Raw genomic sequence first — 12,577 nt, 5'->3', positions numbered from 1 at the left:
GCTGAACCTCACTAAAAGGGTATGGGTATAAAACAGAACCCTCTCCTGCCTAATGACTTGACTCTTCACTCTAGTACACAACCTAAACGAGTCAACAGCTAACCTCCTATTAATTCACTAGTACGTATTAGCTACCAAATATTTTCTTACCTTGAAAAATGATTGCTTTATGTCTTGTCCCAATCTCTCTGACATTTTACCCATGTTGTCTGACATTTTAGTCATTCCCTCTGCCAGGCTGTCAGGGAGAGACTTGACTGCGTTTGATACATTTCTCATAGAGTTACGCAGTGGATTTACAAATGTGTCCATCTGAAGGGGAAGACGTTTAACCAGAATTGTATAATCTATGAGGACACCAGGCTATTAATACACTATGAGAAGTATCACACTGTTCCAGAGAACAATAACAAAAAGAACGACCCAAATTGCTTAACTTTATTACAGAATGCAGAATAAAGTTTCAACTTCACTTTCATGTGCAGTTCGCCTTCCTTACAGCCCTTCTGTAGCTATTTACATCTTTCAGCAGATCTTCTTCCTGAGTCACTTCCATTTCCCATCCCTCAGCTTTTCTTAGCTTGAATTTATTTTCCTTTTCTTCTCCATTCAATGCTAGCTCTCCCTTTTAAGCTTCCTACTTCCAGATGCTTCACTGCTTCCAACTCATCATTTCTGAAACGTGCCTCTTTTAAACAACTCTGGTGTAATACGTTTTAATATCATGGCAAGTATAACTAAAAACATAAAGTAGCTCCATAGAAACTGTCAGAATTTTTCTTTCAGCCTATACTCTAAATTCAGTCCAAAGAGAGGCACATATACTAGTGTGACGCCCTTTAGAAGTCAAATTTATGAAAAATCTGGTAAGTTGGAAAACAAATCTCACTCCATCATTACGTAAGCCTTGATAAGTATTTAACTGTTCCACTGTGAGATATTTAATGAACATGGGCAGAACAACAGCTTGAAGTGACAACATGTCAAAATTGCTAAGATTTCAAAAGAACTGTATTTGCAAAGCAGATGCCCACTGAAGAGAGTTCTCGCGTCTTAACAAAAACGATGCTCAGCTCAGAGTTCTGAATTTGACCAGTGACTCTGAATGGTTTCAATGGTTAAATATATAACATGCTTTTGAAGGGAAATGCATTTCACGTTTTGGGCTCAAGAGTGGAGAGCATGGTAACAGCAGCAAATACAGAGTAAAGAACTGAAAAAAAGAAATTGGAAGATATGAGACTACAAAAAAAAAAAGTCACAGATCTCTGACAGAAAGTAACTTGCAATAAACACACTTCTAAAATAAGTCTTTGCCCAATACACTGTCTGATCTGAAAATTTAATTTCCTTATCATACGAATAAATTTACTTTTATAAAAACCGTAAATTTTTGCTTCCATATGCCGTCAGACACTTTGCCACACACGAAGTATTAAAGCAACTCACTTGCGAGTTGCTTTGAAAGTGCCCTATAGCTGTTTATACCAGTTTAACATCTATGTTTAACGCAATCATTGCACTAACAAATGCTCTAAATTTACCTTGACAGCGCAAAACATTCTTACCTTCCGTGCAAAATCCCCCTTTCCTTTGCTGTAGGCTTTATTCTCCAGGAAGTCATACACATAATGGGCTAAAGCTGGAGAAGCCTTCATCATTTCAGGATTTAACAAGAGCTGAGTAAAATAATTTTTAAAAGGTGCTTTTTAATAAATAATGAGAAAGGTCATTCCATTGAGTTCAGTAAAAGTTTACCATGCACAAAGACACTACATCTTGCAATGCTTTTTCTCACTGATTCTTTAAATTTGATTCCAGCGTTACACTATTCTTATGAGGGAAACAATATGCTTCTTGGTAACACCCATAATTTTAACTAGTGTGTTAATTACACCATCTCACAGAAAAATACAGAACTTTATGACTACCCAAATTGCTTCTAAAACTCCAAGGAGAAAAAAAAAGACAAACTCTGTAACTAAAAAAAAATGTTGCTATTAAAAGCTGAACACATACCTCACAAAGGAAAAAATATAAGCACTCTAAACAGAACAATCAGATTTCACAATGTTTTATTCATCTTCCTTATTCACTGTTAACATGTCCATTGAGTTTTATTAGTATCAGTATTCTAGTGCTAAATTAGCACAAAGTCCTCTGAAGTAGGGACACTGAGTTCCTTTACTTGGGGTGACACAGGCGTTTTCTAAGGAGAGAAGTTACGTGGTTGTGCTACACGGCCGGACCAGGTGCGTCACCAATCTTTAGGCAACAGCACAAGAGAGAAGAACCACAAACTCAGGTGTAACAGAAGAAAGTTCAGCGCCTCCAAACCTCACCGGCTCAGAAGAGCTGGGACTGAACCAGCTGAGAATAAACCAAAACAGCAAAGATGAACTTAGACAATATAAAGTTTTTAGGATGTACTTTTTTAGATTCTATACCATCTCGGAAGAGCTGGGACTGAACCAGCTGAGAATAAACCAAAACAGCAAAGAAAAGATGAACTTAGACAATACAAAGTTTTTAGGATGTACTTTTTTAGATTCTACACCATCTAAAGCACATGCTAACAGATTTTGTAACTCACAAAAAATAATTCCAGTGTAGAATACAATCAAAAAAGAGTAACAGCTTACCTGCAAGTATGCATTTAAATCTTTTTTCCTCTTTTCCAAAAATTCTCTGTCCATATTGTTAAATGTCTTTTTGCCAGGAAGTTTCAGTATGTTTGCAAGGTTTTCAAACTAGGAAAAAAAAAAAAAGGCATGACTTCTTTGTTCTGCTTTGAAAAGAGTTTCAAATAACCATGTAAGTTCAGAAATTATAGGGGTCATCAAATTCACCTATTCTTATCTTCCATATAGCAACTTGGCGTATAATTTCTGCATGAAAGGTAACTTCAACTCCATTTTAAATCAAGCAATTATTTTCTCTGAAAAAAATAATAGAATAATCCCTGCCCTTCCTATTAATTTCAAATGGAAGATTGTAACCTTTAGCCCTAACATGTCAATAAGACAGGTGTTCGCTGTATCACTGACACTCCTGTGCCCACAAACTCAGTAGAAATGTCTGTTGTATTGTCAAAAGAAAGTTAAAATTGTTGTGAGTTTCTGAGATGTTACAAAGTAGTACAGGAATCTTTTTACTTTTCGCAGTCTTAGTGTTGGAGGATAATGTTTCCATTTTCTGTAAGTTTGAAGAACTTGGATTTAGCAACCAGAGGTTTCTGAGCTTTCCCGTTTTGAAAATTTTTGCTTCTGCCATTTTTTTTTTCTAGTCATTTACTGGTACGGCAGTTTTAAATGACTGCCCCATACCCACAGAACATTATCTCACTGTAAGGTCAGGAATCCATACCTGTTTCAGCAGGTCAGGGATTCTTCAAAACACTTAATTTTTAAAAAAATAAATTTAAAAACCCCAATAATTTGTATTTCATATTTATTGACAGCACACTAAGATAATCACAAATTCAAAACATTTACTTTTTCAGTAAAGTCTTTTGTATTTGTACTACTGTTGTAATTTTACAACACCTAAGCTACCTGCATAAAATTTGTTCTCTGAATAACAGAGTAAAGGGATGTATCCAACACTTCTGATTAGTTCACACAGTCAAATCCAGCTTCTCCAAAGCTTGGTTTAAAAGTATTTCACCCTTCTCTTAAAAGCACTGCATTTTTGACACTTTTTCAAGTCAGCAGGTTCTACTTTGCACCAGCTGGTGAATTACAAGTCTCTGTTTTTCCTTCTTTCATTTTAGGACAGTTAGGAGCCTGAGAACACAAGCAGAGCAATAAAAGGCAGATTGTGGAGCAGTACACTGAGCCGCCAACAGCTGTCCCCCTTCTGAGATGCCACCGAACCTTAACACTTCACTTCAAATCTAACCACCTACTTCACAAGCTCAGTTTTTATTTCTTAATCCCTGTGACAAATACAACAAATGAAATACACCACTGAGACCAGCTGCCCTTTGATATAAACATTTTAAAGCAAATGGGAGGTGGGGGGATATGCTTTTTAAGCTCCATTTCCTTTTCTTAGAGCAATTATAGAGCCATCAGATACCAAGCGGTATAAATGAGCACCTGTAAGCTACTTGGTACAAATACTGCATGGTACAGACAGCAAAAAAAAATTACACTTCAATGGAAAATGACACAGAATCACAGAATGTCAGGGGTTGGAAGGTTCCTCGAAAGATCATCTAGTCCAGCCCCCTGCCAGAGCAGGATCACCCAGAGCAGGTCACACAGGAACACATCCAGGCGGGTTTTGAATGTCTCCAGAGCAGGAGACTCCACACCCTCCCTGGGCAGCTTGTGCCAGGGCTCTGTCACCCTCACAGGGAAAAAGCTTTCCTAATGTTTTTGTGGAACCTCCTATGCTTCAGCTTGTACCCATTGCCCCTTGTCCTGTCTTTGGACATCACTGAGAAGAGGCTCCGTCCTCCTGACTCTCCTCCTTGACATATTTATGAACATTTATGAGGTCACCCCTCAGCCTCCTCTTCTCCAAGCTAAAGAGACCCAGCTCCTTCAGCCTTTCCTCAGAAGGGAGATGTTCCACTCCGTCCATCACCTCTGTGGCTGCGCTGGACTCTCTCCAGCAGTTCCCTGTCTCTCTTGAGCTGAGGGGCCCAGAACTGGGCACAAGATTCCAGACGTGGCCTCACCAGGGCAGAGCAGAGGGGCAGGAGGACCTGACATGGTGCTGTAATGACGTGGTGCTGTAACTCCACATCTTAAGTTACTTTGAGAGAGCCAATACTCGTGTCATACCAGAAAAACACCTCCCGAAGAATCCTCCAGAGGAGGTTTCTGAGATTAATTACCTGCTCGGTGATCCTCATATGAAAGTCATGGAAGTCACTGTAGCGTCGATATGTCTTCCAAGTCTCTTCACTGTTTGGGCCTCGCCGATGGACTGTGATAGCGTACAGTGCGTATGTCTTGCCATGGTCATTACACACTCCTGCCACAGCATATGGGTCATAGTCAGCATAGACTAGTTGTTTAAAAAGAAAAATAAAAAAAAGGAACAAACAGAAAGAAGGAAGACGAAAGGACACAAACGTGAAGTGAAGAAATGTCCGGAATGACAGACTTGAGACACAAAAAATGGACATGCAGGCAGAAGAGTAAGCCATCCTTTTAACCAAAACACTGCCTAGGCAATACCCTCCAGAAACTTATGTAAACTTAAATATAGAGATTAAGCAGCCTTAAAATTAGACAAGTTTCACTGACATGCAAAACATAAGAAAAAATAGAAAAAGTTTAAACTTCTAAGAACAGTGAACAGATCTTTAAAAAAATAATTTTAACCTAAAGAACTTAAGATATGAATGAAAAAGAAGTGTGAGAACAGAACTACTGCAAAGTACTCTAGTCATGTTGCAAAACTGCGTCTGTCAAAAAAAATCTGTAAATATAAGACAGCGCTACCAAGATGTAAGCATTTGGTTTTGTTATTAACATCAGTAGTTCGTTAACTAAGATGAAAATACCTCCCACACGACTTAAGTCAACAGAAATGTTATACATACCCCCACACATACGTATTCTGTATATGTGTGTACATATATAATGTATTCTCTGTGTGTACACACACACACAGTTTACCGAGAAGTCAATTTATAAATGGAAAGAACACAGTCAGTTATATTAAATAGAAGCAAATATCTCTCTGTTCTCCACTAAAAACTTCAGTTCTCATCACAGAATTCCTCCAAGTACAGAGTTTCCTCAAGATCTTCCACTTAATGCAGAGAATAACTGAGAAGCAGTACTGCTCTAACTGCACACTATTTGAACTGGAAAGGGGATGTACCTCGAAGTACCAAGCTCTGCCCTGCAGCCACCACACCACTCCTCAGAGGGGCTGCCAAGCTGCAGGTCAGGAGTGGCAGAAAACACAAACAGTTGTCCCCTTCACCCTTATGGTCACAGCCTCCTAAACAGGATTTGTTTTCCAACACAAGACACGGTGAATCCTCAAAAGTATGGACAAGATCTTCTACGTTCCCCACAAGCACAATAAGGGGCAGTGACCAGCAGAGGAAAGGAGCTTGAGCACCTACTGCCCCGTAGCACCCAGAAAGCCGGGACTTGCATTTCTTGTTTAAACATGAGGTGAGGAGAAAGACAACGTCCAGTTTACTCCTATCTTACAACATGAACCTGTACATATTCCCTGGTTTCACTGGGCTATCACGGATTCCCAGGCAAGCTGTGGTTATCAACATGTTGCCATCAAGGTTAGAAATTTATCAGGATTTGTGTGGTGCTAAGCTTACCTCTCCCCTCAGATCCAAACAATCAAACTTCTAAGTTTATTTCAGAAAAAAAGTATCACGTGCCATTTTAATAAAAAAAAAGCAAAACTGTGATTCTTAACTTTTGAATGATTTTCCCCTTCTCTGAGGACTGAGTGTGAGAGATTTGGATTGCACCATCTTCTCACATTGTGCTGAAATAACAGAGTTTAATTAAAATGTCAAGCTGTAGAATTCCCGCTCACAGCTCATGTGTCTGTATAAATGTATAGACTTACAAGTGTATTGCATAGCAAAATGTACCAAAAAAAAGTATCTGAATATCAACACACAATTTAATTTCCCAGTGCAATCCCATCTAACTTGAATATTTGCAAATAATACCTGAGAAGTTTGTTATTTATTCTCAATAATAAAAATCTTTATCACTAGGCAAATTTTTTCAAAAGATAACCAAAAATGCCACCAGCGTAAAGACAGAAGTCGCCACCTTAAATTAAGTTAAACCAATAGGGAAGCACAAAAAATAGGAGAAAATATTGTACTAAGAGAAGGAAACAGCGAAGAATTGTGTCACTGGAAAGAGAGAGATGGCTTTCAGAATTTGTTCTTTAAATAGCTGTTAAAATAAATGCTACACAATGTTAAGTTTAATGAATGATTCTCCAGAGATAGGAAAAATAATAATACTACAATAAAAAAACAAAAATTGCATCATTTTAAGTACAGACATATAGTCTATGACTTACAGCATCCATTCCGTAAGGATTTCCATTTACAAGGACAACGTGGGAAATACGAATTCAAATGTTTTATGAGGTTAAAAAACCCAAAAGGATTAGGATTACAAGGGCCTGTAATATCAAAAAACTCAAAATAAATGGTGGAAATCAAGTAGCCATCATAACAGATTCACTTACCAGTATCTGAGATGTACGCGTGGAGCTGAACTGTCTCATCAGAAGGGACGTTCGAAAGGTCATCCAAGGACTGCAGGGAGCGGGGGGGAAAGGGGAGAAGGAAGAAACAAGTAACAGACAATAAGATCACAGACACATCTCATTTGAGACAGGCTTTTTCATTCACCTATTTCATTCACAAATTTCCAGTTCACTACTCTAACAGAACAGCTTAATGCACCGTAACAACGCGTAATCTGGTTCCTAAAGCCTTTCTCTACAGAGTGCAGGGCCCTTCATGTCCCCTACCAGCCTCTCACAGTTTTGTGATCTCTCCAATATCTGCCACTTTCATTTGGTATCTCAACTCTAACAGAAGTACAGCAACAAGTAGTCTTTTACTGAGCATTAAAAATAAATAAATAGAAAACCTAAACAACCCCTAATAACTGTGGAAATACAGATGTTGTGTAACAGATATTTTGGCTTTATATCATTCTCTTTTTTTTTTTTTCCAAGTGACTTAAAGCATTGTATAAAAGTTACAGTGCACTAAAACTTGAATACTTTCTCTGCTGTATGTAAAAATCTGCAAAAGCTTTTCTCAGAAATGTTTTCCCTCATAAAAAATGGAACCGGTAAATCCCCAGCTGGCTAACTCTCTGTCTTCCTATTTGGTAATTACTGGAATCAAAAGAAGCCTAACGGGTCTTCTAGAAAAACTTTGCTATTACTTAAAATTAATGGATTTGACTACTAAGAATCATATACTAATGACTGCCAGAAGATCAACCCAGTCATTTCTGCTGCCACTCAATGTCTTGGATATGTCCTCCTATTTACTCAAGGCAAAAGCAATACCTAAAGTTCGTACTATAGATCCATTTAGATGAAATCTGCAAGTGTCTATAAATATTTCCAATGGTTTCATACCTCCAAAATATGCTCTGTTGGTTTAATGTAGTAGATTAATGTGTCAAATTAAAAGAGAGAAATTAAGAGGATATTTTTGTAAAATGTATTTTCCTTAAAATAGTTCTGAGTCTTCCAAATAATCTTAAAATACATTCCTACAGTGAAAGCATAAACTACAAGTGATGTATTTTAGAACAGAAACTTCAGGAAACACTCAACTGCTGTGGCAAGGCACTATTCAGCAATAACTAATATAAGTAAATGAAATGGCTGAAACTTGAAGAGATAAAACAGTTTGTGTTTAATATAATCTAATACCTTTGACATTAGGTATATTCACAGGAACACAAGTTAATTAAAAAGGAAAAATATCGCACTATAACCTCATCTTACTTAGTACACTATCATTAGCTAAAAGTACAGAAATCCCCTGACCTTTGAAGTAACCTTTCCAAGGTCTATTTTTCTTCATGTAACTGACTAACACAAGGGAGCTAAACTATGTGTACAGAAATTTACTCTCGACATGGAATTCAGCCAGAAAAAACTAATCTACCAGATTCAAACACCTGTAAAAGCACTGCAAGCCCTGAGCAGTATGGACTACAGAAAGTAAAAGTTCTTCTGCATAAACAGAGATTTATTTTGCATTGCTGCTAGAATGTTCTTCGCTCTTCACAAAAATAATACATGTACTTAAATGTAGTTTTCCACAAATACTTTTTTTACAACAACAAAAGTCAAGACTTGGAATTGCCCCATGCAAATATCTATTTGTATTGTAGTAGAGCTTGATAAAGGCTTTAAGACTTTATAGCTTAGTGTGGAAAAGAGGAGATTATCACTAGCCAGAGGAGCCACTGCAATGGCAAATCCCCATCTGAAAACACAGGACTTTGGTATGTCAGAACGTTCTTAGAAAAAGTACTTGAGGCATTTGAAAGATCATTTTAAGACATTAGTCAGTTAAAAGAATCTCTTGTGAAATGCTACTGGAAGGGCATGTAAATTTATAACAAATATGGCTACATTAAGTTTTCCTTCTGCATCTGACAGGAGTTTGTGTAAGTTGTATCAGGTGACCACCTCCCCCTTGGCTTTGTATTCCAAAAGGCAACCAAAGGAAAGCCATGGGAAAAAAAAACCCTCCTGCTTCAATAAATAAATAAACCAACCTCACAGACAAATAACCCTCACATGGAAACACACTGACATTTATGTTAAATGCATTCCTGGACAAAATAAGCTCTATTCCTTCGCATGCAAGCGTGATCTAACCATTGTACTGGAACTCCTAAGGAGCTACGTCTTCCAGGACTGAAGGAGAAGGGCCTAAGAATCACATAAGCCAGGAAATTGCCTGCAGACTGCAAAACTTTCTAAAACTAAAAGACTGGGAAAAATCTTCTCATATGCACGACCAAACCTTGCATACCACATGGCTCAACTACATAGAGTCTGAAGAAAGAAGAGAGGGAGGGAAGAAAATACATCAACGGTTTTATGGTATTTTGTTTTTAAATAACTGTGATTTGATTTCTGGTTTAAAACACTTTAAGCCTAATAAGATCTCTACAGGAGAGACTACTTGGAAAAAGTTGGGCGGAAGTATTCAGTATTCAGCCACCAGTACATGCGGAAGCATATTTCAAATATTTAAGTACATTCGGGTAACCAAGAAAAGGTTCTGATAAATTGACGCAGTCAAGAATTGCTTGGAAAAAAAATACCAAAAAGTGAAGCTGGTCAGATTAGAACAAAGATTCATATTTTTAACAGATAAACTCCAGATACTTTCATGTTTCTAAATCAAAATTAAAAAAAAATAAAACCACACACAAAAATCTAATTCAATGCCTCTCTTAAAGTCTACTGAATTTAATCCTTCAAGATTTCCATTTTGTTTCATCTATTATTACCTAACTCTAAATTCACATCTATTTAAAAAAAACCCAAACATGGATAAAAAAAAGTATTCTTTGCATAAATCAACTGCAGATCATCACCGTTTCTGTGAGAAAATATGCAAAAATTAATTAAAACACAGTGGAAAGTACAGAAGGGACAGTTTTATCTTACAGATGGATACCTTATGTGTGTTTCAATCTGATTCCAAAACTTCTTCTGAACTGAAAACTGCAGTGAACTAAAACCTCTACAGTGCATTATTTTAACTATTTTATAACACTTTTCCTACTGTTGGAGAGGAAAAAAAAAAGAATAATAAAAAAAAAATATCCGAGCACTTACCAGATTTATGCTGCCAGTAGGAGACCCATTGAAAGATTCTGAGAGCAGCAAGAAATGGGAAAGAAAAAAAAAAAGAGGTTAGATGATTTTCTCCAATGTAAGGTCATACACAAGAAATAAAAGTGCAATGACAGACCATTATGGAAAATAACAGACAACTGTGGCACGGGGCAAAATGCTGCACCCAGAATATAAGGACTTTAGGTTTGAATAAAAACACCTATAGGAAAACATTTATACATCTATAGATATCAAATAAATACTCCAGAAAACATTCATTTTTAAGCTCGTATCACCACATGAAATCGTGTCATTAAGGAGTCAGTTTAACAGTTAAGCAATTTCCATTAGATTTGTACTTCAGTTAACATGAAGAATTATTTTAATTGCTTTAAAAAGCTACATCTCCTATGTACATTCAATTTCTATTTCCAGATGAAGCATATAGTTACATACTAAAACATGTTGAAGAGTCTCATTTTTGAGGAAAAACTGAGACGCGTACTTGTTTTAGCAACACACTTATTCCCGAGACTTGACAGAAAAAGTACACGAGATTAATAAAGTTACTACAGAAAAAATCTAACTATTTTACTCCCAAAATTTTCAAAAAAAAAAACCACAAGAAAAAAACCATTCATTTAAAAATCAGAGATAGTACAGGAACCTTTTCATTTCTCAAAACAGTGGAGATCATTTTCTTACTTTCGTTTTGAAGTAGAATAAAGAATTCCAGGAAATCCCCCTTAGACATCGAGCTCACCTCCCTCCCCATCATCCGATCCTCTGAAACTAGGATCCTTCAGCATATCCAGCTCAGCCAACATCCGCACATACAGCACGTTCTGCTTGAACGAAGGGTAGAACCTTTCATCTCGCAGCATCAATTCATACACCTTACGGAAACAAAAACGCCAACCTCAGAAACACCTCTTCCATTTTTTAATTAATCATACAAGCTTTCACACATTCTACTTGACCAGCATCTATTCATTCTAATTACGTGTTTCTGGGTTTCCTTCAAAACCCCACTACAAGTGTCTGAAATTTCAACTCAGGCTTACTCTCAACAGAAGGGTTATGAGAATTAATGGCACTAGAAATACAATACAGTCTCAGAAATCACCTTTCTAAATAGTGAGACATGCCCTTACAGGAAGGGAAGCAGCACATTAACTCTAAATGTGTTGCCTGATCTACTCGAGAGGTGGCGTCCCTGGCGGCAGGGAGGCTGGATTAAAATGATCTCTAAGGTCCCTTCCAGCTTAGGCCATTCTATGATTCTATGATTCTAATAATAAATGCTTCTTTCCTCTCTTCTTAATCCTTCCAACTGCACTAAACTAAATTTGGCCTTTACTCACTTCACAAGTTCTCTCTCAGAGTCCTTCTTTGATGATAAAGTATAATCATAGACCTACAAAAACTTCAGGGAAGGGAAGAGAGGAAAGATACCACATACTACCTTCTCACAATTTTCCAGTTTGGCCAATATAGTTTAACCCTATCACCTCAAAATGTTACCTATCTAGCCTATATAGTGACAGTATATACATATATACACACACATCTCTATACATAGTGAGAATTCATAATGTCTGGATACTCATGTCAACTCTAGAATATTTAAATTCTGATTTGTTTTTTCATGAAACACTTTTTACAAGTGCTATCACCCAGTAAGAATGGGTAAAATTCTCAGGCATGTCTGAGGAAGACAATTTCTTTGCTAACATGAGAAATGTATGTCCTTCAGCAGAAATCACACACAACATTTGTAACCTACTTCGAGCAACACAGACTTCACAAGGTGCTTTCATCAGTCTTAAACATGGGCCTGAAGTACAACAGAGGGATTCTAAGTTCTACAGCTCATATCGCTATGAATGAGAACATGGAGTTAATGACTTAAAATAAGAACCTCTCAGAATGGGTGTCTATTTACTGCCAGAGTATTAATAATTCATTTTAAAAAATTTATTTATTCATGTATCAGACTTGAGAGATGAAGTCTACATATGCAGGTAGTAGAAATACTTTTATTTTTAGTACTTCAGTTGCTTTTGAGCACTACACTGTGCAGGCTTGCAGAAACAGAACAGCCACATTAACCTCTGGAAAGATAATTTAATATGGTAACATACTTACATCCACCTTTGAAAAAGAGAGTTAAAACCATATCAAAATTATACCACTTAATTATTCTGCTCAGGCACTCTTCTTA

At 37.0% G+C, this 12,577-nt stretch overlaps 1 protein-coding gene across 1 annotated transcript in view; it reads right to left on the bottom strand.

Moving 5' to 3' along the window:
- The window catches only part of SNX13 (sorting nexin 13), a 42,689-nt gene that overhangs the window by 6,924 nt on the left and 23,188 nt on the right, over nucleotides 1–12,577 (bottom strand). The window contains exons 14-20 of the mRNA XM_009877232.1: nucleotides 11,117–11,249; nucleotides 10,354–10,391; nucleotides 7,210–7,279; nucleotides 4,847–5,019; nucleotides 2,643–2,750; nucleotides 1,569–1,679; nucleotides 151–312 (exon numbers count right to left, since the gene is read on the bottom strand). Of these exons, the coding sequence (XP_009875534.1) occupies nucleotides 151–312; nucleotides 1,569–1,679; nucleotides 2,643–2,750; nucleotides 4,847–5,019; nucleotides 7,210–7,279; nucleotides 10,354–10,391; nucleotides 11,117–11,249 (795 nt within the window). The remainder of the gene's footprint in view (nucleotides 1–150; nucleotides 313–1,568; nucleotides 1,680–2,642; nucleotides 2,751–4,846; nucleotides 5,020–7,209; nucleotides 7,280–10,353; nucleotides 10,392–11,116; nucleotides 11,250–12,577) is intronic.

The sequence above is a fragment of the Apaloderma vittatum genome, unplaced genomic scaffold (genome assembly GCF_000703405.1).
Source record: "Apaloderma vittatum isolate BGI_N311 unplaced genomic scaffold, ASM70340v1 scaffold16779, whole genome shotgun sequence".
In the NCBI taxonomy this organism is placed as follows: Eukaryota; Metazoa; Chordata; class Aves; order Trogoniformes; family Trogonidae; genus Apaloderma; species Apaloderma vittatum.
The sequence above is the reverse complement of the archived record's forward strand: the minus strand, read 5'-3'. Positions and strand labels throughout refer to the sequence as shown.